Source organism: Athene noctua, chromosome 19, assembly GCF_965140245.1.
Source record: "Athene noctua chromosome 19, bAthNoc1.hap1.1, whole genome shotgun sequence".
NCBI classification, from domain to species: Eukaryota; Metazoa; Chordata; class Aves; order Strigiformes; family Strigidae; genus Athene; species Athene noctua.
The window spans coordinates 12506093-12533323 of NC_134055.1; the positions used below are offsets into that span (position 1 = coordinate 12506093).

General features: G+C 45.7%; 1 protein-coding gene across 8 annotated transcripts in view; it reads left to right on the forward strand.

The window, feature by feature from the left end:
- Positions 1–27231, forward strand: part of TSPOAP1 (TSPO associated protein 1) — a 71728-nt gene that overhangs the window by 19895 nt on the left and 24602 nt on the right. For 6 of the 8 annotated variants that reach the window (XR_012634879.1, XM_074923188.1, XM_074923190.1 and 3 more), the window contains 15 exons: positions 226–495; positions 6002–6109; positions 6977–7060; positions 8443–8532; positions 9787–9909; positions 10312–10416; positions 10779–10829; positions 13459–13479; positions 17040–17223; positions 17543–17763; positions 19899–20008; positions 21577–21686; positions 23126–23941; positions 24470–24621; positions 25678–26271. Coding sequence is in view for 7 of the 8 variants with exons in the window: in XM_074923188.1 (XP_074779289.1) it covers positions 226–495; positions 6002–6109; positions 6977–7060; positions 8443–8532; positions 9787–9909; positions 10312–10416; positions 10779–10829; positions 13459–13479; positions 17040–17223; positions 17543–17763; positions 19899–20008; positions 21577–21686; positions 23126–23941; positions 24470–24621; positions 25678–26271 (3039 nt within the window). In the remaining variant the exon portion in view is untranslated. The remainder of the gene's footprint in view (positions 1–225; positions 496–6001; positions 6110–6976; positions 7061–8442; positions 8533–9786; positions 9910–10311; positions 10417–10778; positions 10830–13458; positions 13480–17039; positions 17224–17542; positions 17764–19898; positions 20009–21576; positions 21687–23125; positions 23942–24469; positions 24622–25677; positions 26272–27231) is intronic. The other 2 variants (XM_074923193.1, XM_074923189.1) reach the window with 2 other exon arrangements.

The following is a 27231-nucleotide window of genomic DNA, read 5'->3' on the forward strand; positions in this document are numbered from 1 at the left end:
TGCAGAAGCATTACAGGCTAGTTTTTATCAGCGGGAGGAATAACGTATTTGTATAAGGGATGCAAAGTGGCTGCTGTTGAAGCTTTGGAGACCCAGGTAACAGAGATGTTTGTGTGCCATATTACCTGGTTTTCACCAGTGGAATTTGCATGTTAAATCAGCACCCTGACCTGTTCCACCTTTTAGAGCTTTGTCAGTGACAAGATGTGTTTGTATTTCCTGCAGGATGACCCTCACTGCCTGAACGTCATTGAGTTTGATCGCCTGTTGCGGGAATCCCAGAGAGAGGTGTTACGGCTGCAGAGACAGATCGCGCTGAAGAATTTCAAGGAGTGTCTACGTTCCTCTAAAATCAGTTCAGGCGGCGCTTCGCCAAGCGCTGCCGCACGCTTGGGACCACCTGTGCCAACGCTAGATACTGGCGTCAAAGGTTCACCTCTACTGAAGGCGGCCTGCTTGGGAGACCCAGCGCTGGGAAGGGAAGCACACAGGGAGGTGAGACAAGTGGGTCAGCGATCTAGAAGTTTTGCTGTTTAATTACTCAGTTAATTACTCTTCTTAGGAAACTCACTTTAAGAGTACGTGAGCACTGCGGTTCTCATCCTCTGTGAACAGGTGCTGTGCTTGTTTCTAAAATGACCGATTCAAGCTCCGGGTCTCAGAGGGCCCGGGGGATGTGGCCGCTGCTGGCAGGCCGCTCCTGCGCCACGCTGGGGGCTTGGTCCCGCTGCTTTTCCCCGACACGGGGCTCCCACACTGTTTTTCAGCCCAGGAAACCAGGCAATGCCTCTTTTTGCCCTCATTTGCTGCAAACACACAGTTTTGGTGTTTGCAAAGGTCCGGTTGGCTCGCTGCGGGTGGGCGATGCAGCCCCACGGCCGCGGTGTCGGGGAGGCCTGCTGCTCCGTGACCCCCATCCCCATCCCCCGGCGCATCGGCCCCAGCCAGGGCGAAGCCCCGGGGCGGGCCGGGCCTCCCGCGCAGGCCGCGCTGGGGAGCAGGGCCGCGGCCTGCCCGCCTCCCGGGCCCCGGCCCCGCGGTTTGGGCCCGGCCCGGGCCCGTCCGCCCCTCCGCGGCCGCAGTGGTACGGCCCGGCAAATCCAGGCCGCCTCCGGGCGCCGCCTCCCCGCTGGCGGCCCGCGCAGCCGGCAGGTAAGGCCGGGCCCTCCCGCGGCGCCCCTCGCCGGGCCGGGCCGGGGGCGGCTGCGGCGCCGGTTCCGCCGAGGGCCGGGGCGGACGGGCCCGAGGCGCCGCGGGGGAAGCGCCTCTCCGGCGGCGGGGCCGAGCCGCTCCCGGGCCGCCGGGCCGGGCCCGCCGAGGCCTCCGCTGCCTGCGGGGTAGGGCAGCGGAGCTTCGCCTCCGCGCTCGGCGGCCAACTCCTCCGCGCAGAAGGTGGAAGCGGCGGTGAGAGGGCGGGGGCCGGCCCAGGGGCTCAGCCCGCCGGGGGGGCCGAGGCCTGGGCCAGGCCTGGTGGGCGCCTCCGGCCAGGACGCACCGGCATGGGAGCTGGGGCCGGGCCGGGGGTGAGGGGCCGGCAGAGGCCTCCGGGGCTCCCGCAGGCCGGGCTGGCAGGCGGGGGGTGCGTGAGGCCGGTGCCCCCCAGCTCCGGCGGCGTCTGGGTTTCCCGAGCCAGAGGCAGCACCGCGGCGTTCGCTGGCTCCCGGAGGGTTGGTCTTGTGTGGGTTCACCCGGTTCCTTCCCAGAGTTTTCAGTAGCTGTGGTGCCAGGGCAGGGCTTCACATCTGTGGGCTGTGTGAGGACGGGCTGCTCATCTTCCTTCCAAACTCCCACCAGCTGCTGTCATTCTGGCCCCCAGCTCTTACAGAAGATGTGTTGAATACTCATTTCTTGTTTGGCTTTTCCAAGTCACTCGTGAGTTTATAGGCCCCTCTCCTTCAGCCGTTTTTGTCTGTTTCTTTCTAGCCTCTTCCATTATTCAGTATTAATTGTCCTTGTCTCCTTCTTTTGTACATTATGTCTGTCATTTTTGTGTTGGGGGAAGCAGCACTGCACACACTATTCCAGACACTGTTGGTTCATACAGTGGCATAATGAAGTTTTCTCTTCCTTTCCCAAGAGATCTCTTTGCCTTTTTGTCTAAGCACCGGGTTCTATTAAAATATCATTTCTCTGATGGCCCTCTGTGATCCCTCAGTGTCACGAGGCCCTCTTCACCACTTGTCTCATTGCTACATCTGTACTTGGAGAGCACGGTTCCTGCTGCCTCTCTTTTAGTCCTCTCATTTTTACTAGATATTTACCCAGGACAAATCTTCCCCCTCATGCTGTGGTGGCTCAGTGTCTGCAGAAGCCTTTCAAAGCACTGTAGCTGAGTGTGTTCAGAGCATCCAAGCAGATTGTACCTACTGGATCTCCCTCACCTCTTTGATTGCTGACACCTTAGAAGAAGTCTTTACAGATTTGTGAGTGCGGGGTTTTCCTCGCAATATATGTTTGTTTGTTTGTTTTTTATTTTATTATGTATTTGCTTAATCTCTGTTACAACTTCTATCAGTTTGTCTGGAACAGGTGTCAAATGTAGTGGTCTGTGTTTCTGCAGATCTCTACTGCAATACTGCTAAAACTTGACATTTGCCACCTTTCACTTGTTTCGTATTAAAGCAGTGTCAGAGAATTGACACCCTGCATGTCTTGGTTCAGTTACTGCTGAAAATAGATTAAGTTTGTGACGAAGGGGGTTTTCAAACCCTTGGGTGAATATTGTCTGATCTTATGATTTATTACTGTTTTTTTTGTTGGCTTCCACAGTTCTTATAGACAGTTCAGTTTGATCCTTATCTCTGTTCTTCCTAGTTTGAGATTTCTGCCCTGGTGGCCCCTCACCCCCCAGATTCCTCCATGATGAAGCAAGATGCACAGATGACTTATCTTTTTTTTTGTTTATTTGTTTTTTCTTTCCCTCTCCTCTGCCCTTGTCTTCCTTGAATGGCCCTTCCCTACCTTGGTTTTTAGCTGACCATGTAGATTCTGTCAAACAGTAACATGTATTATGGCCTTTCTCATGGATGCTCTTTATTTCTCTGATTCAGGAGAGTCTGTCAAAAGATTTTATGTCTGATAAATAGCAACAACACTAAGGCCAACAATGGTAGTGAAGGGGGAGCAGGGAGGCTGTTGCTAGTCTCTTACCTGAAACTTGTATGACAGAACACCCCGAGCTCAGCAGGCTGTATTCATTTGGGTGCAGTCGTGTTGTGCCATGCTGAGGATGAAGTCGGCTCTCAGGGCAGTAATCACAGTTGTCATAATTAAAAGAAATTACTTTGCTTTTCTATCCTGTTCCCCAGCACAGGGCGTCAGGGCAGTATTCCCCAGTTTTCAAAGAACTTCTTCAGAGTATAAAGAGCAATCTTCTCCTTTAAGTATCCTTGGAAAATCCAATTTCTCTGTTCTTCTGATTTTTCTACTTTATTTAGGGGGTTGAGTGATGCTTATCTCTGTAGTGACAAATCGTAATTTAGCAGGGATTTCTTTCAGTGATGATGCTGACTTAAACAGCCTCCTGTTCACCACTGCTTCTTCCCACTTCCCCTTCACTTGTGTCAGTGCAACTCATGTTGAGCAGTGGGACGTGGTGGATCTGAGTTAAAAACAACCAAGCAGACACAGCCTTCCTCCTGCCTTGTCCTGAAACCTGCATCAGCTTCCTGGTCCTGCTCTGCCTGACACTGCACAGGGCTGCCCTGGCATGGCTGAGGAAATGGGCCGTGGTTGGTTGGAAGGTGCTGGTGTGATTCTTTTGGGGCAGGATTGTGATGATGGTTTCTGGGTGTCTAGGGCAGAGGTTTCTAGAAAAGCTGCAACATTTTTAATTTAGTCTGTTGCGTACTTTCTGGTCAGAAGCACAGGTATTTCCGTGCCTGTTATATATTTGGCTTTAGTTGGCACAGCCTGGGGATGCTGATCAGTTGTACAGCCCCATCCCTCTCTCCATCAGGATCTCTGCCAAGGTCAGTGCAGCCCAGGTGGATAGCACTGGGGGTGGAAAGGGATTCTAAAGTGAAAATGGTTCTACAGTGATTTGTAACTGTATGGTTGAACAGATTCTGTGCACCTGGCTCATTCATTGACTATCTTCCAGTCCTGGCTGTGAATGAGGTGGCACAGCTCCAGGTTGCAGCTCTCTTTGTGATGTGTGCCAGTCCCGTTTATCAGTTGTTTAATATGGTGATGAGTCTGGGTTCTCTGTAAAAACAACAGTATATGAGCATGTGGCTAGGGGCACATCTTTGTTCTTGGGTGGAAATTAGGTCCATGTGGGCAAATTTGTAATTTTGTAATTTTTGTACATTGTCTGTAATTAGGAGTGTCATAATTTTGTTTAGCTTTTTGCTAGGAAATGAGCACAAAGCAGCAAATTTGCCTTGCATATCTATTTGCAAGAGAGTGTGACTGGTGAAGCATGGTACATTGTACTGGGACAGTGAGTATCTAACCCCTTAGCTGGCATCCACTAGCATTCCTGGGGACCTGATTTCATTAAAGTTGACTAAAATGGAACATTTGCAGTCTGTGAGGAAGCATAATTTTGAAGGGGATGTGTGAAATACAGATTTGAAACTTAGTATGTGCCAGGTGGTTTAAAAAAAAAAACTCTCAGAAACATTTACTCATGGATATTCCAAAGTTAAATGCTGGTTTCACAGCATGTCTGAAAGCTCCCAAGGGCTGGGGCTTATAAGGTACTGTGGCTCGCGTGGAAGATCTCAAGATTTCCAGCTGTGGGTTGGTGCTCAGACTGCCACACTCCCAAGTGGGCATGGGTTCCCTACCATGAGTGGTAGGGAAGCCCTGAGCCATGCTGAGGGATGGTGGTTTCAGGATTTTCCTTGTACCAGAAAATCTGAAAACCTTGATAACCTGGGCTTGAGTGTAGTTTCTTAGGGTTTCCTGGCTTTCAGCAGTGGAGCCATGAATACAGGCATAGTTAAAACCAGGGTTTCAAGCCTAAAACGGGTAAAAGAAATGTTTTAGGTATAGTGCTTAGACACTGTCCTAATGGCTGACTGTAAATGGAGCTCAGACTTAGTAATGTAGAACCCTCGGTACTGTAGGTGTTCAAAGCAAAATGAGAAATTCCACCTGATGAGAAGTCAACTGGAGGATAAGGGCTGAGATGGAGTCACAAATTCCTGCCGCTTGCTCTCTGTACAAGGTGGCTTTGATGATCCTAAAGATCTCCTATCCCTAAAATCCACTTATCAAAAATAACTTTAAATTCAGTGTTTAAAACATTAGCAAAGCCTTCTTTCTTCTCTTTACCTCAGGGCTTGCACTGCTATCAGGGATTACTCTAGGCAGTCAGATTATCAGTAGAGAGTGCAAATTCAGAAGATTGAAGGTGTGTTTGTAGCCCAAATTAAAAGGCATTTTATGAGAAACTTGTGTACAGAAAAGTGTCTCCTTTCATCTGTTTTGATGGTGGCACAATAAGCCATAGCACATCTGCTGCCATTTCACTTCTTGGCTACCAGCTGAGGTGGGATGCTCCATTTCTTGGTATTTTTTGTCTGTTCTCCCTGCCTTTAGATTCTGACATCTTCACTGATTTATACTTTCTGATGTTTATGAGTGTTGTGTTCTCCCTTCTGACTGTCTTCCTTGTTAATTTTATTGCTTTGGAGAGGGCCATGAGAGATGTTGCTGATGCCTCTCATTGAAACCTTAGATGAGGCACAAATGGGAGCTGAGATCTGAGAGCTTTCTGGAGCTCACTGTTGCATGTGAGTGTTTTAGTCAAGCTGGATTGTTTGTCACTGGGCCCCAGAAGATCCCCAGCACAGGTCTCTGGTGGCCAAGAGATCCCTGGCATGGTGTTCACCTTTCTCCATGTTCAGTGGTGCAGTTCAGGGAGCGGGGGCTTTCCTGTGGAGCGTTGCTCTCCCAGCCAGTACTGCCAGGAGAGCCTCTTGTCCCTTGCACGATGTGCTCTCTAGTCCTGGCTGTCCCTGAGCTCGCTGGCATCTTACTTGCTTTACAGGTGGAACCAGGTGTGCAACCGCTGGGACCTGCCTCTGAAGGACATGAAAATTTCCCTCCCAAAAATGCAGTAACAGACCAAGAGAGCAGCCAGCAGATACAGCAGCTGGTGAGTTGTGAACCTGTTTTTTGGGTAAAGGAGTGCTTTACTTTTTCTTGGGGTTTTCACCCGTGCAATCCAGGCAGAGCTTGTGGGAACTGAAGTCTTCTTAGGTGCAGCTGCTCTGCAAAAGTGGGAAGCTTGGGGAATTGGTAGGAAAACACAGGCCATCTGCATGGAGAGTGTTGCTGGATGGCAGCTCCAGGTATTGGGCTGGAGGGGAACTGTGTCACACTAAAATGAGAGAGAAACACACCAGTAGATTCTGTGCTGTGTTTGGTTTAGTCTTATTTGAACTGGGAACAGAGATGACTGACCTAGGACAGATGTCATGTGAGGAATATGTCCTTTGTGAATTATTCCAGCAAACTAGGACAGTTTGCAGTGAGGTTTAGCAGCTCTTCCCTATCTGAGGAACCAAGAGTGGTAGAGAGTAACTGCAGATAAAGGTACATAACCAGAAGATGTCTGCTCTCTGTTAGATGTCACTTGGATTAGAAAGGAGCTAAGATAGCACAGCTAGTGTTTCACACTAAATATTTTGCACAACTCTGTGTTTTTGTCCTCTGCATCCTGTCCTCCCATACTATTCTATACAGATACTAACAATCCATGCAAATGAGAAACAGAGAACTGTTTCCAGAAGATTAAACACCTGGGGAAGTGAGGAATAGCTGTTTCACTTGAAAAGTTTCTGGGTTTTACCACTTTAAAAAAAATTTCCCTTGGTCTCTATATTGTTTGTTTGCCACAAAGAGTTTTTCTTAAGAAGATAAAAATAGCTAATACAGCATTTGGGCTGAGAAGCTGGGCTTGATTTTCTTATACATTGTAAGAATGAGGACTTGCTGATCTACTTATGCTTGTTTCGTGCAGGAATTTGAACTCAAGAAAAAGCGCAAAAAATGTGAAAACCTTGAGCATGAAGTGAGGAAAAAGCATAAAAGATGCAAAGAACTGGTAAATATTCTTGTTGCCTACTGTTGTGAGCATAATGTTGGAAGAGGAGCTAGGTTGTTGCATGGCTGTCTTGGATTTTTTCAGTTTATCTTAATAAGGAATGACCAGTCTTTCTCTTAATTTGAACAGTGTCAGAAATTTTTGCTCCAGCCCTAGAGGCTGGAAGTGTTTATTTAGTCTTTCAGCTAGCTGTGGGTTGAATATAACTACACAAATCACTGGGTGAAACTCCATGGCCTTTGCTAGTTTGAGGAGATGGCACTCCAGACAAATATTGAAAGATTTCTGCAAACCCAGTCATTTTCTTGCACTTCTTATTTGTTGGATGAAATCTTGCCTCTGTTTAATATCATGGAGGTTTTGCAGGTCATATTGCAGCATCTGGATTTCTTCCTTCTGCTTCTACTTTGCTGAGCAGCACTGGAGGCATTAGTGACCATGACAATGTATGGTTTCACCCAGGGGTGCTTACCTTCTGAATAGATGTTTTATGTCAGATCTCAGGTCAGGTCAGTTCTAGTGCACAGCTCAGCCTCATTGTCTGGGTTAGAATGGGCTGTGTAAGGAATGAGTGGGTCATTGTGTGGTGTTAGACAATAGCTTTTCAAGGTGAAGAAGGGACCAACTCACCTTGAAGTACTGGGACTTAGACTGCATGTGCATGGAATTAGCTCCTGGGATAACCAGAAAATATTTGATGATCCATGAAACATTGGGATGGGGAAATGTGTGTGTGTGTCTGTGGAGTCATGTGATTATGGAACTGTTAAAATTCCACTAATTGTACAAAGTTGCTGCAGGTGGACTGGACCTGACAAATTCTGTCAGTGTCTCCATATGTCCGTGGTCTCCTGCCTGCTCACAGACAGTATTCAGTAAAGCAGAGCGATAGCTAGCTTGTGTTGCTTTCTTAACTCCAGACTGAATCCTGGTTTCAGAGTCAACCATTTAAAACTCTTGAGTTTGAAGTCTAGAACTCTCTTTTAGCATCATTCTTTCAAATAATTTTTCTTCCCTAACTGAAATTTGTCACGAAGACTCTAATCTTGGACCAACAGTGAAACTTTATGAACTGTTGTAGGTGGAGATGGAGATCTAGACAGCAATATGTAAATAATGTGACACTGGAGCTGTGAAGTAGACAAGGAAATGTCTTTCTCATTCTGGGCTTTGAGGCTACATAAACAGGAAAAGAAACTTAAGAGATCGTCTGGCACAGGGCTGGTATCTGCTTGAGCAGTGCTGCACGCTGTTGCCTTCCACCCCTCAAGCAGCATCCCATCAGCATCCTGTACCATCAGTCAAGTAGAGCTGCTCTGCAGACTAATTTGGGGAGTTAGTCTGAGGGCCTTGGTGTAGTAATGCCTCCTCTTTCTGGACAGGAGATCCAGCTGCAGGAGGTACAAAGTGAAAATGCACGACTCGCTGAAGAAAACTTTCAGCTGAACGAGAGGGCTGGATGGGCAGGACAGGTAAAAATCAGTGTCTTTGTCAGATGGAGCATTAACTTATGTAAAATTTTGCTGAGAACTTGCTAGCATGCTGGGTTTTCAATTTGCAAGCTAATCAAGTGTCATGTGCCCATCTGCATACCTCTCTGTCTGCGTACCCCATGGTAACTGCAAGCAGAGCAGTTAACTGCCCTGTTTTTATTACGAAGTTCCTTAAGACTTGAATGAGATGCTTTGTCCTTACTTAAGTTCATACTTGGTTTACCTGTGGTAACTTGTTAATGAATTCATAACCAGGGACAGACCGTGGTTGGTGGGGAGGGGTACGCACTGCAGTAGAGCAGAACCCATTGCTGCAAGCGGTGCAGTCACCTCTGACAATTTTCTGTTGTCCTCAAAGAGGGTTTTTGGTGGCTGATGGTGAGGCAGGGGAGAAAGCCACCCCTGCAATTCAGAGCTGTCCTTGCCAGATGGAAAACCCAAAAGCTTCAGGTCTGGGAACAAAGGCAGGATACTTGCATTGTTCGGTTTGCAGAGCGGATTTCAGGGGAGGGTGGCTGCATCTTCGAGGGTTGTGTTGTAGGAACGTGTTGTTGTACGTGAGAATGGTGGAAGAGTTGGTTCTCCAGTGAAGATCCTCCATGTGTTTCGGTTTCCAGCTCCTTCTCTGGACAAATGTAGTGCACAAGGGTTAGAAAGTCACTTGTTTGTCCCACATGTCAACGTTGCCACCATGCATAAGATTTCCCACGTGTTTAATAACTGTTTGTTCTAAGTGGAAATGTTTGTCTCTGATGGTCTGCATTGCTAATAGTCATCAAGTCATAGTGCACTCTAGAGCCAAAATACGTTGCTGGAATTTCCTGTAGTAAATGGAGGAGGTAAAAATGATTTCAGCAGGCTGCTGAACTTTCTGTACTGTTCTCTGTTTAATTCTACCATCTAGGATTGAAAAAGCATGGAGACCTCTGTGCTTTCTTTGTATCTCTTCAGTATGTAGCCTGTTTATATCCCAGTCCCTTCCTCCTTGCAAGTGGTGAGGGGAGATGAGTCTAGTGGGAGAAGTGGTACGTGCAAATAGTGTTCAGCACGTTGAAGGCTGATACAAATGCTTATATATTTGTTTTGAGTGACAGCCAGAGGAGAGGAGGGTCATGGTTTTGGTATGCAGGTCTGCAAAACAACCTATTGAGATACAGAAATAAATTGCCCTCCATTATTTATGCAAGGAATACTTACGGCTACTTGTGCTAATTGAAAATCCTTTCTTTTCAGGTTGAATCTGAGAATGCTGACCTGAAATTGCAGGTTGTTTTGGTTACTAAGGAACGGGATTCAGTAATTCAGACGAATCAAGGACTCCAAACCAAGCTGGAGAATCTAGAGCAGGTGCTGAAGGTCAGTAGGATCGACATGGCTGGAAGGGCTGTCCAGACACTTCAGCACTGGTTTTGGATGGCACATGTTGTCTCTTTACTATTTTTGTCCATTCTTTCATCTCTGTTTCTGTCGGGAGTTCTGTTTCTGCAGGATTCTGGAACACAGCCTTCCAAAGTGGGCAGAGGTGCTTTAGAAAGGTTGTTTCAGGGATTTGGGTGGGAGGGGAAATAAGGTGGCCTTCACTCATTTAAGGATTTTTTGGACTGTGTTGCTCTGGCTTGTGGTAAGAATTTCTTACTTTCTTCTCTGTTTAATGATGACACGAAATATAGGCCATGTTTTGACTTCATGGCCCATGGTAGGACACAGGACAGTATTTCAGTAATATCGCCCTTCAGCTGTCTGTGAATTGTTCCGCAGCACATGAGAAATGTGGCTGAACGAAGGCAGCAGCTGGAAGTCGAGCACAAGGAAGCGCTGATAGTCCTGCAGGAGAAGCAAGAGGAAGTCAGACGGTTGCAGCAGGTATGTAGTGTGTGAGAGAAAGGACATTTTGTTCTCTGAGTCCCTGCAAAGTGGTGGCACTGCTGCACATTGTTTCTCTGGAATTGTCGTGTATGAAGGAGGTGTATGTGAGTTTACAGCATAAAGTAAACCAGGGAAAATAGTCTGTGTCTGAGTGAACTCTGGTACCTGAGCAAACTGGTGAACTCTGGTACCTGCCCACCATGAGTGGCAGTTCTGATCTCTCACTGCTGTTCTTCCAAAGACACTTTCAGTCTGTACAGTGTTTTAAATCTATAATGGTCTATCAAGGTGATGATGAAGGTAGATGTGAACTTAAGTAGGCTGCCTTCTTATTTACTCCGTTTCTTATTTCTTCTTAGGCACAGGCAGAGGCAAAAAGAGAACATGAAGGAGCAGTACAGCTTCTAGAGGTAAGACAGAAGAAAACAAGATGGATTAGTGGCTGCAGATTTGGTATCTTTTGTTCTTAATGTCAGCTTTTGTGATGCCCTGGGTTTTGTTGGTTCTTGAACAAAATGCTTTAATGTCTTGATCAGATGCAGTATGTTGTTGCTGTGAACAGGTATGGGTTGTGCTGGCAGAGTAGTCTCTTGGGTCAAAGTTTTCAGGGATAAAATCCTGGCCTGCTCAGTCCTCAGGTAGGTTACTTCATTTAGACTGTGCCCAACAACTGTTTCAGGGATGTGTTAAGTAACCAGCCTCAGATCTGCCTGCTCTATTTTCCACAGTCATCTGCAGGGAGGAAGGAAGGAAGAATACTTGCATCCATGTGATTTGAAATTCTTTTTGTGTATATGTGCTCCATGCTTTTTTATTAGGGGAAAAAAAGAAGTGTGGCCTTTGCCTGAGCATAATGAGTGATGACATTTGAGGCAGCTCCCTCATCACATTTGCTAGGCTGGGACCAGCTGTGTGAGTGCTCTGACATCCACACAGAATATAAATTGTCATGGTGGCAGACAGCTTAATGGTGCAGCCTGGCAGATGTGATGTGCACTGTTTTGGTTTTGACTTTCATTATCTCACTGTTTCTCAGGATGACTTTGGAGAAAACCTTAGCTGTGGACTTCTGGAGCTGCAAAGGCAAAGCAACAAACCCTGGAACCTGATGTGGTGAATTAGTGGCTGCCAGAGAGTGGAGTTAGGTGTGATGGCAAATGAGGCAGCTTCTGTTCTCTCAGTCCACTGAGGTTTTCTGAGGACTAAACCATCTGAGACTGAGCAGAATGCCTCACTGTGCAACACCTGGACAGTGAGATCTCGTGCTAATGTGGCCGTGGCCCTGTCTATAGTGGTGACATACAGTCAGAGGTGGCAGACTGAACTGCCTGTGTCCACTGCTGTGCAGCAGCTCTGTGGCTGTTAGGAACCCGGCAGAGCTGGGTGAGATGGTGGGTGTCCCTGATGGAGGAGATTGTTCCGTGGCTGCAAGTAGCATCTCCTTTGAAGGGGGCCTGACCTGTATCTGAACTGTAGAGCCTGAGAGTGTTGGGCTCCTACTAGATGGAACTGAAATTGTTGCAGTCTGGGTGAATATCATGTGGAAGTGACGTTATATATTGCCCCATTGCCACATCCTTTCTGGGACATCTGCTATTGGCTGCGTACACAGGATCAGAGCTGGTACGGGTGCTACTCTTAGGTCAGTCGGTATTTAGGTGGCTTCTTAGACACTTTTAAGTAAAGAGAGGTTTGATGCTTGCTAAATGTTTTCTGAACTAATGCATTGAAGAATTGGAGAAGCTACTGAGGTTTAAACCTGTGCAAAAGAAGAAAGGGACAGTCATTTTGTTCTGTGCTTGAGGGGCTGGTTGTGTTCTTCTGCAAGAGCTTCACTAGTTAAATATTCTTGCTTTCATGTTGCTTTGTAAGTCAATAACTAGGTGAACCAAAGAAAGAGAAATTGTCCTTAAAAGCTAGTTTAATGTAGAGCAACAGTCACTTAAACAACGACTATAATCATAGTCATTCCAGAACATCAGTGTAGGGCAAAATTAGGGCATTTTGAGTGCCTACACTGTGTATTGTCATTGCTGCATGTGTTTGGATTGCTTTTTGATGTAATATTAATGAAGAGTGAGTGTGGTCCATTTGCCTGTTGGAAGAGCTCAGCCACATGATTGTCATAAGTGGAGTCTCCCTCCTTGGAGATGTTCAAAACTCAACTAGACAAAGCTCTCAGCAACCTGCTCTTGCTGACCCTGCTTTGAGCTGAGGCAGTTGGACTAGGCAATCTCCAGAGCTGCCTTCCAACCTCAGCTGTTCTGTAGTTCCGTGATAAGACAATGATGGGGTGGAGCAGAGGTGTGGGATGGTTTCTGTGTGCAGAAATGCCATGGATAGGAGGACTGTCTTGTCTTAGAAAGAAAACCTTGAGGGTTGTGGTCCTGGGAATGAAGGAGTTCAGTAGTGGTTCCAAAGTACATGAGACAAGATTCTCAACTGCCTTTTGCACTGCAGAGATGCAAAAAGCGACAGCCTGATTCTAGGAATCCTGTGTAGAATTTTGTTGGGAAATATGGTGAACGGTTTAACTTTGCTTGTTTTCCCTGAGTTAGGAGCAGGGTGCATGACTGAGCAGGCTGTTAGCTGCTTGAAATCAATGCCAAAGCCAGGTTCTGAGCGGTGCCTTGATTCCCAGCTCGCCTTTGTCTCAGATCTGGGGAAAGCTCTGGACACAAAGTGCCCATTCTGTTGATTTTATGGATGGTTGCTTGGAAAACAGGCTGAAATTTAGCACTGACACTGAAAGCGTATTGTGATTTGGCTCAAAGCATATTGTGATTTGGAGGCCCTCAGAAAGTACATGGTTATCTTATTCATGCATTTGGTATGTGGGATTTGGCTTTTGTTTAGCAAGCAGATGCTTGTGGGAATGTGGTGGGAATCTCAGTATGGAACAAGGCAGGCACTGTAAGTTGGTGAGAAAACAATTTCATTCAAACTGAGGGTTGGGTTATATTTGGCAGATTGTTGATTTTTGGCTAGTGTAATTGCTGATGTGGTTTTATATCTTTTTGCTTTTCTTCTTGCTACCAGAGTACTTTGGATTGCATGCAGGTACTGCTATAATCCTGTCAAACAGGACATTTTTCCCCTCTGTCCTGATGTTGACAGTTGCTTGATATTCTTGTTTTAACTATACTCTGGAAAAGATTGCAAGAGTGTCACATGCAAGAACGAAATGTAGTTAAAGGAGCTACCACTATGAGTTTGATGGAGCAGCTGCTTTTCTGTTTAAATGCTTTGCTTTCTTGACCAATTAGAATGAGGAGCTTTATTTTTTTGGCATTTCCAGATTTTTAGAATCATCCAACTGTGCACCTTTTCCTTATGTCACATACATTTAAAGGTCTTTTGGGAACTACCTGCAGTCCAAGAGTGAAGTGTTTTCTTCAAAACCCAGAAGCCATGGCCATATCATTGCAAACGAAAGTGTCATGGAGAAAAAGACAGGTTCTGCTGTCTTTGTAATTGGGTGGAAGGTGGGAAGCAGAGAATGTGAAGAACAATTTTCACAGAAGAGGTAGTAACCAATGAAGTTACAGTCTGGGAGCTGTGTGAGCCAGCCTATTCACAAAAGATGGAAAGGAGGCTTAAATAGAAATGATAGGGTTTGTACCTGATAGAATACTGCTCTCAACAGTCACTTTCAGGTCTGACTGGAGAGCTGTGAGATCTCATGAGTAACAGGGAGATTAAATGACAGGTAACACTGTGCAGAGGCCTGCACATGGAGGAGAAGCAGCCGTGACTAACCATGCACAGTGGTAGGCTCTGCATTGCCTGTTGTGGCAGGAAATGCAATGTTGGAGGTCGGGTGTTCTTTTTAAATGTCAGTTCAATTCACAGGTCTGGTCACAAAGGCAAGTACAGTGTTGGGATCTTTTAGGAAAGGAATTGGGAACAGCCCAAGAACATTATTAGGCTGTGCCCACGTGCTGTAGAAGTAGCACCCACATCTATGTGGAGTTATGGATGTTCCTTTAATCCCTTTACCATTAGCCCCGCTTTGAGCAGGAGTTTGAACTGCAGTTCTATAGAGTTCCCTTCCAGCAAAATTGTGATTCTCTGATCTCATAAACATATAGCTGAAGATACAGAGAAAGGTAACAAGGGACATCTGGATGGGGAACATCATCTGTAGGGTAAATGTGATAGAGCAGTCAAGGAGAGTGTCTAAGAGGACAAGGCTGAGCTGGTAGTGGTTGGTTTAGCTTGGTGTGGAAAATCAAAGTCAGTCCTGAATTGGTGGTTAAACTGACCCCACTAAACTCTCTGCTCCCTGCTCTTGCAGCCTCTTCTAGTAGTCATGCTACTCAATCTCAGTTGGTGTGTGGCTCCTCTTTCTCCTCTTTTTGGCTTGGGCACAGACACAAAAGTCTCTTCTCTCTTCTGTGTCTGGGGCTTGATTCCTGCTGGTTCCCCAAAGCCCCTGGCCATGTCCTTAGGCTCCTCACCCTTATCCCCCTGTCTCCTAGCACTGTCCTGGAAACTTGTTGCTTGCCCAGCTCTGTGTGAACCTCTGCAAGTAGTCCAGTAGAAGGATGCATTGTGTATGATGTGGCAGTAGTACTTAAGAGATGCTTGTACGTTGTTTTGATCTAACACATGAATAACGAGGTATCTTGGAATTAAACTGTGGATTATCCAGGATATTGGCTTGGCCACCAGTATAAATGGATTAAACTGTGATTAATAAATTTACAAAACCAAGGTACTATTGTGATGCTATTAAACACAATGTCCAGATGCATCTGCTAGCTGGGATTTCCAGACAAGATGGGAACACCGTCTCTGGTCCTGCAGTTGTTCTGTACGTGCCTCTTGTCACAGGCTGTGTCCCACAGTGGAATTGGGGACAAAAGTTGCTCTAGAGGAAGCCCTTCTTTGATCCAGTGCAACTGTTTTTACTGTTCATGGTTTCTTTTCTCTATTGAGATGTAATGCGTAGGGGAGAAGCATTTATGTGAAAAATCTTAAGTAAATTCAAACCCTTACTAATTGCAGAGGAATCCTGTACAACATGACTTGGTGAACAGGGAGTTGTCTCTAAGCAAGTGGAGAATGCAGATGCTTCTGGGAGTTGCTCATGGCGTCTGATAATCTCTTTCAGTTCAGAGACAGTTGCTTCTTTCCAGGCTATGGAGACTTCACTAGGCTTCCCTTAAAGACTGAGAGCTCCTAGCTGAAGGAAACAAGTGATAAACTGACATGTTTAAAACAGATATGCCCCAATAAAATAAAGATTCAGTCACGCTTGGTAGAGTGTGGCTAGAAAGATTTTGCAATACTCTGAGACCAGAAAGAAAGCATTTTCCAGGTCAGATGTGTTATTTTTAGAGCTATCTAAAAACCAGACTTTCTGTCTCACAGAATATTTCAAGGCATTATTTTTTTTTCTGTGTTGGAAGGAGAAAAAGACACTTCAAAAGCATTTTGTAGAATGGAAAACTTTGAAGAGCACAATGCAGTCATCTGTTTTGATGCATCTTACCTACGCAAAATGATGAGTGACTGCAAAGCCTGGTGTGATCTCAGCCCAAAGAGAAAAAAAGAACAAATGTCATCTCTTGCAAGGCAGAGCCTGCACCTCAGCCAGATGCACTAATGCCAAATTAAATATTTTCTTCATTAACTCAGCTGAAGAACTGCTGCTGAGATAATATATTCCCATCCAGCACTAATGGTTTTTGTTTACTTATTACCTGAAGTGTATGAGCAGGTTCAACACAGGATATCTATCTAGGAAGCCAGAGTAAGCTGTTGCACTGTAGAAGAGGGAAAGGAGCAGTTGCATTTTTCTGGCAGTTGATATGCCTGCAGCTAGGGAGTATGTGGGGATGTGTAAGGACAGCCAGGATTCGGCAGTATTTTGGAAGGGGAAGATCTAGAGATGATAGAAAGAGAATACTAGAAAATACAAATGCTTTTCTAGTAGGAATGTGTCCTCGCCTCTCCATAGTATTTTCCCAAGGCTCCCCTGCATCTAATCTTGCTGAGATGTATCTTTCTTCTACTCAGCATGCATTTTTCTGAAGCATGTCATCCCTGTAGGACCTAGTGGCAAAGCATGTGGGCTTCCCACATCAGAGAAACATTCTGCAGCACAGGCCAGGATGCTGATGCTCTCTGCCCTTCCTCATGCCTGGAGGACCAAGATCTGGAGGGGCAATCTGGAGGTCTTGCCCAGAATGGTGGGGGAGGCCACGGTAACATTTTGGGAGCTTGTTGGAGCCTCTGGAGTGATGGATGAGATAGAGCATTGGGAGAGCAATTCCTTTGTGATTTTAATCCTTCAATAAACATGTAGAATTTGCTTATCTTTGAGTTATCTCACTGGTCTTGTGCCAGGCTTGGATAGGCTATTGAAGTCCAACCTGGCATTTCAGGGATAATTCTTCATTGAGCTTGCAGTCAGTCTCCTAACAGATGATGAGTCTCAGTTTTCAAGGATACTATAGCTGCAGAGCTGCCAGTTTCTGTTGACCATTTAGGAACCCTTTAGGTTCTTGGCATCTGAGACCCGCTGAAAAGATGCAGCAAGGGCAAATGCTGTTCAGAGCTTCACTGGTGGTTTTGGTAAGGGTTTGTGCCTCATCTTGTGTCTCTCCTGTCAGGCCCGGGTGAAGGATCTAGAAGACCAGTGTCGCAGTCAAACAGAGCAGTTCAGCCTCCTGTCTCAGGAACTCAAACAATTCCGGCTTCAAACGGGAAAAATTGACCTTCTCACCTCTACGCTGGTGACTTCTGAGCTTCCTCTTGCTCTGTGCAACTCTACCCCACAGCCCCACTGGGAGAAGGGTAATTGCTGGAGATGCCTGCAAGTGTTTTGACAAATGAGTTGTTATTTGTCTAAATGGAAAGGTGTAAAGGGAATAATGCAAATGTTTAGTAAACTTTTGGCATCTTTGTCTCTTTCTTGTAAATAGTCATAAAGAGAACTTGGCTTTTCTCTGACTGAGGAGAGCCCAGGGTGTCCAGTCTGTTGTACAGCATGTTAAATGAATCATATTTTTAGAGACTTGAGCTGCTCTAAAGGGTGTTTGCTCACTGTAATGCTCACTGCTGATCTTCTATTCTACCTGTGGCTGAAAGTAATGTACAGATTATTTTATTGCAGAATCAACTGTTCCTGGATTGCCCACTCACCAGGGCACAAAGAAGCCTCACAATGAAGAGACTGAGGAGTTGGAGTCGTCACAGCGGGCACCTGATGCCACTGTTGGCTCCCCAGTTGCTGCTACCACTTCTCAGAAACAAGCCAAGAAAGTGGAATCTCAGTCAAACTCTTCAAAGTCAGAGTCCATGCAGAACAGTCCAAAATCCTGCCCAACTCCAGAGGTCAGTATGGGAATCCCTCTGCAGCCTGTGCTTTCTAGCCACGAGGGAATAAATGCGTTGCTGAGAGCACCAATAATCTTGCATTCATTCCTTCCTGGCTGCCTGAAGAAAATAGGGGAAAAACAAGAGAAAAGCTGTAGGAAAAAAATTGAGAAGGCCTTGGATGCCCACATTTGTAATGCTCATTTGAACATACTCCTATGCTCCAGGAAGGAAACAACTGGCTAGACAGAGTGCTGGGAGCTTGGAGAAGGCGTGGGGTGGGGAGGTCGATTGGTGGGAAGTGTGGGAAAGCTTGCTAAGCTTCCTTGTGACAACTCTGCTACTGTTAAAACACACAAAGGCTACAAACTGCTATTTTTAACATGCTGAGGAACTGTGTCCAGACTATTTTTGGCCTTGAGCTGTGAATGCTGGGCTTAAACTTCTTTGCTGGTGCTTTTAGATATTGAAATTTTACTTGGTGAAAGAAATCATGAAAAGGTGCTGGGTCTGTGCTAGCAGAGGAATGAAATTAATAGGCTTTGCTTGTTTGTGTCACCAAGATCTCATAGATGGCTGTTGCTTCTCATCCCCAGGAGCTCTTACGTAGTATTGTAGGGTTCATTTAAGCAGTCTTTCATACTCTCCGCTGTACTTGATGAGACAATTTAAAGCTGTATTCTGAGTGGGGCTGGGTGTGATGGCACGGGAGACGGCTTTTGCTCTTTTGGTCCGCTGGTGTTTCCTGAGTGCTAAAACCTTCGAGGCCGCATGGAGTGCCTCGTTGTGTGTGTGGAAGGCACTGAAGTCTTGGGCTGCCGAGGCCAGGGCACTAACAAAGGGATGCTGCTGTGACAGGCAGTGCCCACTGCTGTGTAAGAGCTCTGAGAAGCTGTCATGTTCAGAGACGAAAGTGAAGGTCACACTGGGGAGGAACAGGTATGTGACTACTATCAATTCTGTAGTGGGAAAAATTACTATTTTTTAGTTGAAGAGAAAGCTTGGAAGTCACCATGCCTCCATGGAGAGATAAAGCCAGTAGGTCAGTGTGGGAGTCCTGGAAAAGAGCCAGCGTGTAGAGTGTTTGGCTTCAGCAACACGTGGTTATGGGAACACTCCAGTGTTAGCCAGGCTACTAAAAGCTTCTCCTGGTCACTGTGATGGGTTTTCATCAATAATACATTTGCCTTGAAGTCTGCTTTAAAAAGGCAGCTTGAATTGGTTCATGGGCACCATGTCAAACAAAGGCAACGGAAGTGCATCTCTTCAAAAAATATGATTGCATTACATGATTCGTTGCCACTGGATGTAAATTTCCAAGATGTCAATGGCATCAAAAAGACCAGGACAAATTTCTCAGAGCTGCTTCGACCAGTAGCCACCAATACATTCAGGGTGCAACCTTCATCTCAGGAGGTCCATAAGTAGCTGTTTGCTAGAAAGTGAGATCCAGGAGGATGAGTATCACACTTGCCCTGTCTCTTGTACACTTTCCTTCAGCATAGGCTACTGGCTGTTATCAGAACTGGCTGTTTGGACTAGATGGCCCTGCCATTTCCAGCCAAAGCTCTATCTAATGTTCTGAAAATACATAAACGTGATATTGAAGTATTTACAGGTGCTGGAGGGGAACTGCCTGAACAAAAGTGCTTGGAGATTTAGACATGTAATAGAGCTATAAGGTCTCCTTTGTTCAGATCACCATTTGTGTTGCACATAGGGACAACTACCATTTAGAGGTAGCAAGAAATGAATATACTAAATTATGGATATGTAGGGTGGAAGAGGCCACCAGAATCTCCAGTCCAATCTCTTATTCAGGTGGGACTGTCACCAACACTAGATCAGTGTGGCCATGGCTTTGCCTAGCTGAGGCTCTTAAGTTCTTTCAAGAATGGAAATCCCCCCGTCAGTGGGAACCTGTCCCGAAACTGCATCACTCACCTGGGCAAGGGGTGTTTCCTAATGTCTGACTGGAACCCCTGAAGCTGCAACTTGCAGCTGTTGCTTCTTATTTCTACTTCTTCACCTTAAAAGTAATTCTTCCAGATGATCCTTAGCCCAGTGACCAGACTGGCACTGTACATGAGCTTAGAGGACTTGTTCACTGATGTTTGAACCACTCTGATTTGGGCCATTTCATATGTTTTTAGGTGGACACGGCAAGTGAAATGGAAGAACTGGATGTTGACAGCATCTCTGTAATGCCAGAGCCAGGCAGTCAAGGCCCTGCAAAGCTCCAGGTGTTCTTAGCTCGATACAGGTACTGAGTCATTTTGTGTCTGCAAGGTTGGACAGGTTATCTCATAGTTGGCTACTTCACACTCTTCTCTAGGATTCACCACTGTTAGGGGTGGATATTGGATTAGACCATGTCTCTTATTCCTCCATGGGATTTTGAGACCTGTTATTTCCTGCAAAAGCAAATCCAATGTGCTTAGCTTAATAAAAACTTAGTAAGCTCATTTGTTGTTCAGTGAACAGCACTGTGTGAAACTTTTTTAAAAATATGATATTGGATAGAAAATTGTGTTCAATAGGCAGATTCCTTGAAATGTCTGATTTCTTTACAAGTCCAAGGAATTTTCTTCAAGAAAATCTTATTCCAACAATTAAGAAAAATTCAGGCCAGAAATCTTGAAGTTTTTGACCAAAATCATTCTAGTTGTAATTTTAGAAGAAAAAGAAATGCATATAATAGACCCAAATTTTTCTGATAACTGTTGTAATCCACTGAGCAATAGCCACTAGCTATTTACAGTTCAAAAAGTATTGGATACCCTTCAGCTTTCAGACTGTGGATTGGGAGGAAGAGAACTGGGATGATTCTGTGCTTGTGAGGAGCAGGTCAAATGTGATCTGTGTCTTCATGTCAGAGTCTTGGGTCTCACTCAGGTCATGGAGAGGACATCGCTTCGGCATGTTGAAATCCCCTTTGAAGACTAAAGAGTGGGAATTAGCAGTAGGTGGTTGCAAAGATAAAGGGTTTTTATGAGGCATTTTCCTGTGATAGGCCCTCTGGTTAGCTGAAGGATCCCTGGGCAGGCAGGTTAGAACTACCTGGAATCCAAATCCTATCACCAATGTATTTATCATTTTCATGATAGTGGAGCTTTTGGTCTGCTGTTTAAAAAGTGGAGTTACAGCAGAGAGTTGTGTAACTTGGATCCTGAGGGTTGGATAATAATAAAGAAAAAGGCTAGAAGCCTTTTCTTCACTCATATAACTTTTTTCTTGTGCAAATCAGCTCATTCTTAGAGTTTTAAACATGAGAAGTTTGAGATTCTGTGCTGTGCTTGTCCATGACAGTCATACGGCTGTTAAAGTGTACCTTAAATGTTTGGGGCATTTTCAGTGCTTTGGGGTTTTGTTTGTTTGTTTGTTTTTCAAAACTTAAGTTCGTGAAAAGTAGAGAGCTATCTACATAAAACAGTTAACAGGGCAGGAGAATTCAAGGATGTCTATTTTAGAAACGCAAAGTCCTGCAACTTATCTACTTGGTACACTCAGAAACACAGCAGGCATTCAGGTTATTAAAAGCTTTTTTTAAACATTTTCTTGAGTCACTCTGATCTATTCCTTCAGATGTCACAAGACATCTGTTCTGCTACTCAGAAAATTATTCCTGTCTGCTGTTTGGACATGGAGCAGTATGTTATTAGTTATATATAAAACCATAAATTAGAGTCTTGACCTTTGTCTGTGGAATTTGCTGCTTGCAAAAACTGGATGCAGTCCCAGTGAATTGTAGGGTGATCTGATATCACAGCTTGAATGTGTTGCTGTGAAAGTTCCTATACAAAGTAAGTTTTCATATTGTAAATATTTCAGCTACAATCCTTTTGATGGACCTAATGAAAATCCAGAGGCAGAGCTTCCACTGACTGCTGGAGAATATATTTACATCTACGGAGACATGGATGAAGATGGCTTCTTTGAAGGTGTGTTTTAGTAGAATGAAATGCGACCAAACTGCTGTGGAGAGTTGATCTCTCTTAAAAAAACAAGAGAGGAATTTAGTGATTCTTGAAACCTCAAGATAGAGGTTTTCTGCCCAGAGTTAGTTTGTTAGAGGGAAGAGCAAATACTGTTGGAAAAGAGTTTATTTATGTGATTATTAATTTAAGTCTAAAACATGAAATCCTGGTCTAGTGATTTCAGTGGGAATTTTGCCACTGCTTTCAGCTGAGCTCCAGGTTTCATCCCCATATGGTTCCTCCCTAGCTATGGAGAGGAACATGTTCAGTCCTGGGCACCTTCTGCAGATGGTCTGTTTCCCTCTTCTCAGTGACTGCATAGGGAGCCAGAGACTGTAGGCAGTTGATGGTCTCGATTACCTCTTGCTCTTTTGGCAGGGTAGGATATAAGATAAGCAGTCCAAACTGCAGTTGTTACCCTGTTTGGTGTCATACAGTGTGTTTCTCTTTTGGCACCTTTGAAATCATGATCCTGGTTGACTAATAGGCAAATGGAATTGGAACCAAAAATTGCAGAATGTAAATTTGTAATGAAGATTCTTTGTGGAGATGACTGATTCAATGGGATGAAGGATCCTAATTTACAGAGGTGCTTTGCAAGAGCTGAGGCAAATGCATGCCATGTTGCACTGCTTGCTCTTTGAGTGTTCTGGCTCTTTCTTTCTATTTCCAAGCTTCTCATGTATTTATTTGTTTGTTTGTTTGTTTGTTTATTGTTTAAAGAATAAAAAGGTTATTCTTTACTAATGTTTTCTGCTTTCCCTGCTTTCAATTGATTTGCTGTAGGTAGAGTTTGAAAGGGGAAAGTAAGTGCAATCCCTACGCACTGCTCATTAGATGTGATTTGATGGTGCTTGCAAGTGCCAAGAGTGCTGTCGTATCAGTTGTCCCCATGAGTCCTTTTGGGACATCTTTATTACAGAAGCTAGCATAACAAAGGAGGGAACTAAAAAGAAGGCCAGAGCTGAATACAGAGCTGGAAAGATGGACTTTCTTGAGGAAATGCTACAAAACCCAAATCTGTATGGCTGGGAGAAGACATAAAATCATCAATCTGCATGGTTTGGGAAGGCTAGAAAAAGACTAGTGAAAAAGCTGTGATGAGGAACAATAGGATAATGAAGAAGGAAAAATCCTTTAGCTAGTTACCCAAACAGCTTTCTAGTTAGCTGGCTCTGGAATGAGCGGAGCAGTGAGTCTTCTTACTGTGGCCGTTAGGATCTAACTAGGGAGGCCCTAGGAAATGCAGGAAACTGTCAGGAAAAATCTCCCAGAGGCTTTTTTTCATTCCTGACTGCAGTGCAGTTATGACCTAGCGTAGATGTTGTCACATTGTCTTCACAGATGGGTTGGAAGGCTGAACGGTAGGTGCAGTGGTAACAGGTTTCCTGTTTTTTGTTTAGGGGAGCTGATGGATGGCCGGCGAGGGCTGGTCCCCTCCAATTTTGTTGAGCGAGTTTCAGATGATGACCTCATGACGTTTCTGCCTTCGGAGCTGAATGATCTCACCCATAGTTCATACCAGGAGAAAAGTTTTGTCAGTGCAAGCACCAGCAGTGGAGATAAGAGTGATTTCTCCATTGAAGAGAGTAGCATCAGTCCATTGGCCAGTAGAGCAGAAGGAGACCAGGAGGAACCTGTTAGTCATACAGCAGTGCCTTACCCAAGAAAATTGTCTTTGATCAAGCAGCTTGCCAGAAGTATAGTTGTAGGCTGGGAACCACCTCTTTTGCCAGCTGGCTGCCCAGACATACAAAGCTACAACATCTATGTGGATGAAGAGCTACGTCAAAATGTGAAGAGTGGCTTTCAGACCAAAGCAGTGATTGAAAAGCTGGATTTAAAGACAAAGGCTTACCGTGTATCTGTGCAGACTGTGACAGAGCAAGGCAGTTCTGATAAACTGCGGTGCACTTTCTTTGTGGGGCAAGATTTTTGTGTGGCACCAACTATGCTGAAAGTCAGAAGCATCACTGCCACGTCAGCAGAGGTCATGTGGCTTCCCTGCAACAGCAATTACAACCACGCGGTGTACCTCAATGGGGAGGAGTGTGACATAACAAAACCTGGGGTCTACTGGTACACCTTCCACAACCTGCAGCCGAGCACTCAGTATGTTGCCAAGCTGGAGGCCCGGCCCTTGAAAACACCTTGGGAAGAGGTCCCAGAGGGGCAGGAGCAGAACTCAGCTGTGATACACTTCACTACCCCACTAGCAGGTATCAGAGCAGTCATGCCCGTTGCCACTGTGCATGGAGTGCTTGGAGCAGTACGCTCTCTCATTCCTTTGCTATGAAGTCTTGGGACAAAGGGAAGCGAGGCTTATTAGGTCCCAAAGCCTGAGATGCTGTACTGTTTTGTCTTAATGTTTTTCTTCCTTTATTTTAAAATTTTATTATCTCTTTTGTTTTCATTTGCTCTGGGAAGACATTCCCTTTGCTGATTTGAGCAGCATGTCTCTCAGGGCATGGTTTGCCATGACCTTGCTCTAAGGGTTGCTGCATCTTGGCCTCAGCTACTTTTGCAAAGTTCTGTTTTCTGTTTCATTAAACCTTTCACAGAACAAGAGCACCTTATTTTCTCTGGTTCTGTCTATCATTTCCCAAGACTAGCCTTGGCTGTTGTGGTACAGTTCTGCAGTGACAAGTCTGGCATGGGAGTTTTCTTTTTGATTCTAACCAGGGTTTAGTTTAGCTTTATGCTGCAGACAGGTAAGCAAGAGGAAGATGCTGTTTGGTCTCTCACAGGCACACCTGATGCTCCTTTGGATGTCCAGGTAGAAGTTGGTCCCTCACCAGGTATCCTGGTTATCAGCTGGTTACCTGTCACCATTGATGCCGAAGGATCTTCCAACGGGGTCCGAGTCACGGGCTACGCCGTGTATGCAGATGGACAGAAGGTACCCTGCTGGCACTGCCGGCCTGACGTACAGGTGGGCAGGTGGCTGGAGGCTGCTGCAGTGGTAGCAGGCACTTGCAGAGCCTCAAGACCTGGAAGGTTTGATCCAGTAAGCATGCCATGAGGAGCAGTGACAGTCCTTGGCCTAGAAAGGAGTGATATCAGAGAAGGGACAGTGCTTGGGCTGTTTGTATTGACTGATGCACACCAAAAAAGACATCTGTCCAGATTTTTGACTTGTTCTGGATATAACTAAGCTAAGAAAGTTCCTGTGGCAGGACCTTTCACTAGCAAAACAGGACAGTTACTGTAAGCCTCCTTTGTCTCACCCTAGGCACTAGCTTGATGCTTGGGGAAGCAATGAGCTTAATAAACAGTGAGTCCACAGGGCACGGACAGAGTACAGGTACAAGTACACAACCTTGCCACCACTTGGGGCTTGTCTCTGGATGATGAGGAGTGAGGTGTAGGTCTCCAGCCCTTTCTTAAATTAGAGACAGGTGAAGGGAGAGGTGTGCAAACACCTCAGGTTCCGGTACAAATATTGATAAAGAACCTCCAAGGATATTCTGTATTAAATGTGGCCTGTGATCTTCTGCATGTATGATGTGCCATTGGCCATGGGAGAGGCAAGCCACAGCTGCTTTAAGGAGCACAATGCAAAACAGAGTGGTGCTGTGTTTCATGATTGCTCTTGTATCATAGAAATGCTTTTTCCTCTACAAAGGTCAAAAGAGGAGTCTGGGAAGGTAAACAAAAAGGAGGCCAGAAGAAGGTGTAGTCTTTTAAACTGTAGGGAACAAGGAGAGTTAAAACCTGGAGTAGAAGGGCATATAGGCATATTTTACAGAATATAATTTCTTGAGTGTTTATGGTAACATAACTTTACTCTTTACTCTTCATTCTTCCCTGATACTGTGCAGAAGGGTGTGAATTCTGCATGCCTGCTCTCAAGAGCTTTGAGGTCTGTTGTTAAATTTGGGTTCAGGAATTGTCATTCTCAGAAGGGCTGAGCTGTGCACAATCAATAATTGCTCCCTGTTTTTTTTGCTTGCAGGCAATAGAAGTTACTTCTCCAACAGCTGGGAGTGTCCTGGTGGACTTGTCCCAGCTTCAGATGTTCCAGGTGTGCCGGGAGGTTTCTGTGAGAACGATGTCTCTGTATGGGGAGTCAGTGGATTCAGTTCCAGCCCAGATTTCCTCAGTCTTGCTGCGAGCCTCTTGCCACTCTTCACCTTCAGGTTCTGCTGTTTCGACCACTTTTACCTCTAGACTGCCCCGTGGAGAAGCCAGGGGCTCTCTGCCTGCACACAGCCCAGCCACGCACCAGACGGCTGCATTCCTGCTTCGACAAAAAGTTCCCACTGATAGCTCAGATGCCAAATTGACTGAACTCTCCACCAGCCCCGACGGCTCCGTGCGATCTCTGCCAGATAAAGCCTCTTCACCGCCGCACCGCTCCTCTCCCAGTGCTTCCTCGGTACAGGTTTTAGGCACTTCCCCACAGGGATCAGATGCTGCCCAAGACAAGAAATGCCCGACTGTGCCTCCTCAGCCAGCTGACAGCACGGTGCTCCCCATTGAGGGCACAGAGCCTGTCCCTTCAGGGGAAGCAGAATTGCAAGGCCTGGGCAAAGGAACAGGCGTGCAGGTGAGTGCTTACATCTCCTGCCCAGTACCACATGTGCTGGGAAGGAGAATGGATCATTTTGGGCAATGGAATGAAATGCCACTGGTCATCTTTCTGTGACACACTGTTGCCTTGGGGTCATCATCCAGTGGTTGACAAGCCAGCAGGGATTAATGGCTGCTGTTTTGTGCTGGGAAGAGCAGATGAAGCTCACCACTTGTTCGGATGTGTGCATGCAGGAATAGAGTCAGGAAAGCAAGAATTCATCAGAGATAGAAGGTGAAAAGGATGTTTCCACTGAAGATGATGTGTGAAGCTGACATCACTGTGCTCTCTGACTGGAAGGGCTCTTCTCCAGTCTAGTGGGTTTGCACAAGGCAGAGTAGGCACTTTCGTGTGTGGGCTGCACAGTGAGGCAGCTGTGTCTGGAGAACTGGCAAGCTGTCACGACACTGGGCATTTGGAATCCTGTAGGGTGTGTGAGTGCTTTTGGGGCTTTTTTAGGAAAGGGGTGAGGATATCTTAGAGCCCCATAAGAAAACAGGCAACTGATGTATAAGGTGCTTGCTCTGTGACAAGAGGGAAGTGTTGGGGTGTGATGAATTACATCAGGAAAAAGGATCATCTTTCCATTCTCACCTTTGACATTGGGGACTTAGGGGAGTGCTTCAAACCATTAAATTCAGCATTAGTCATGGTGGCAGTGTGAGGTTGCAAAGGCTCGGTTAGACAAAAGCAGGGAAGACTTCTGATAATTGCTGGAGCATCAGCAGGTGTGAGGGCCCAAGACCAAACGCCAGGTAATTACACAGAAGAATTGAGATCTTGAGTCTGAAATTTCAATCATTCTTCAACCCCTGGTCATCTGCTGCTCACAGTACCTCAGGTCAATTGTTGTGGTTCATTTGCCCTCATTTAGATATCTAGTGTACATGGCTACGCATTGGCGGGTCTCTTTGCTTCCTTTGTAGTCAGTGGAGT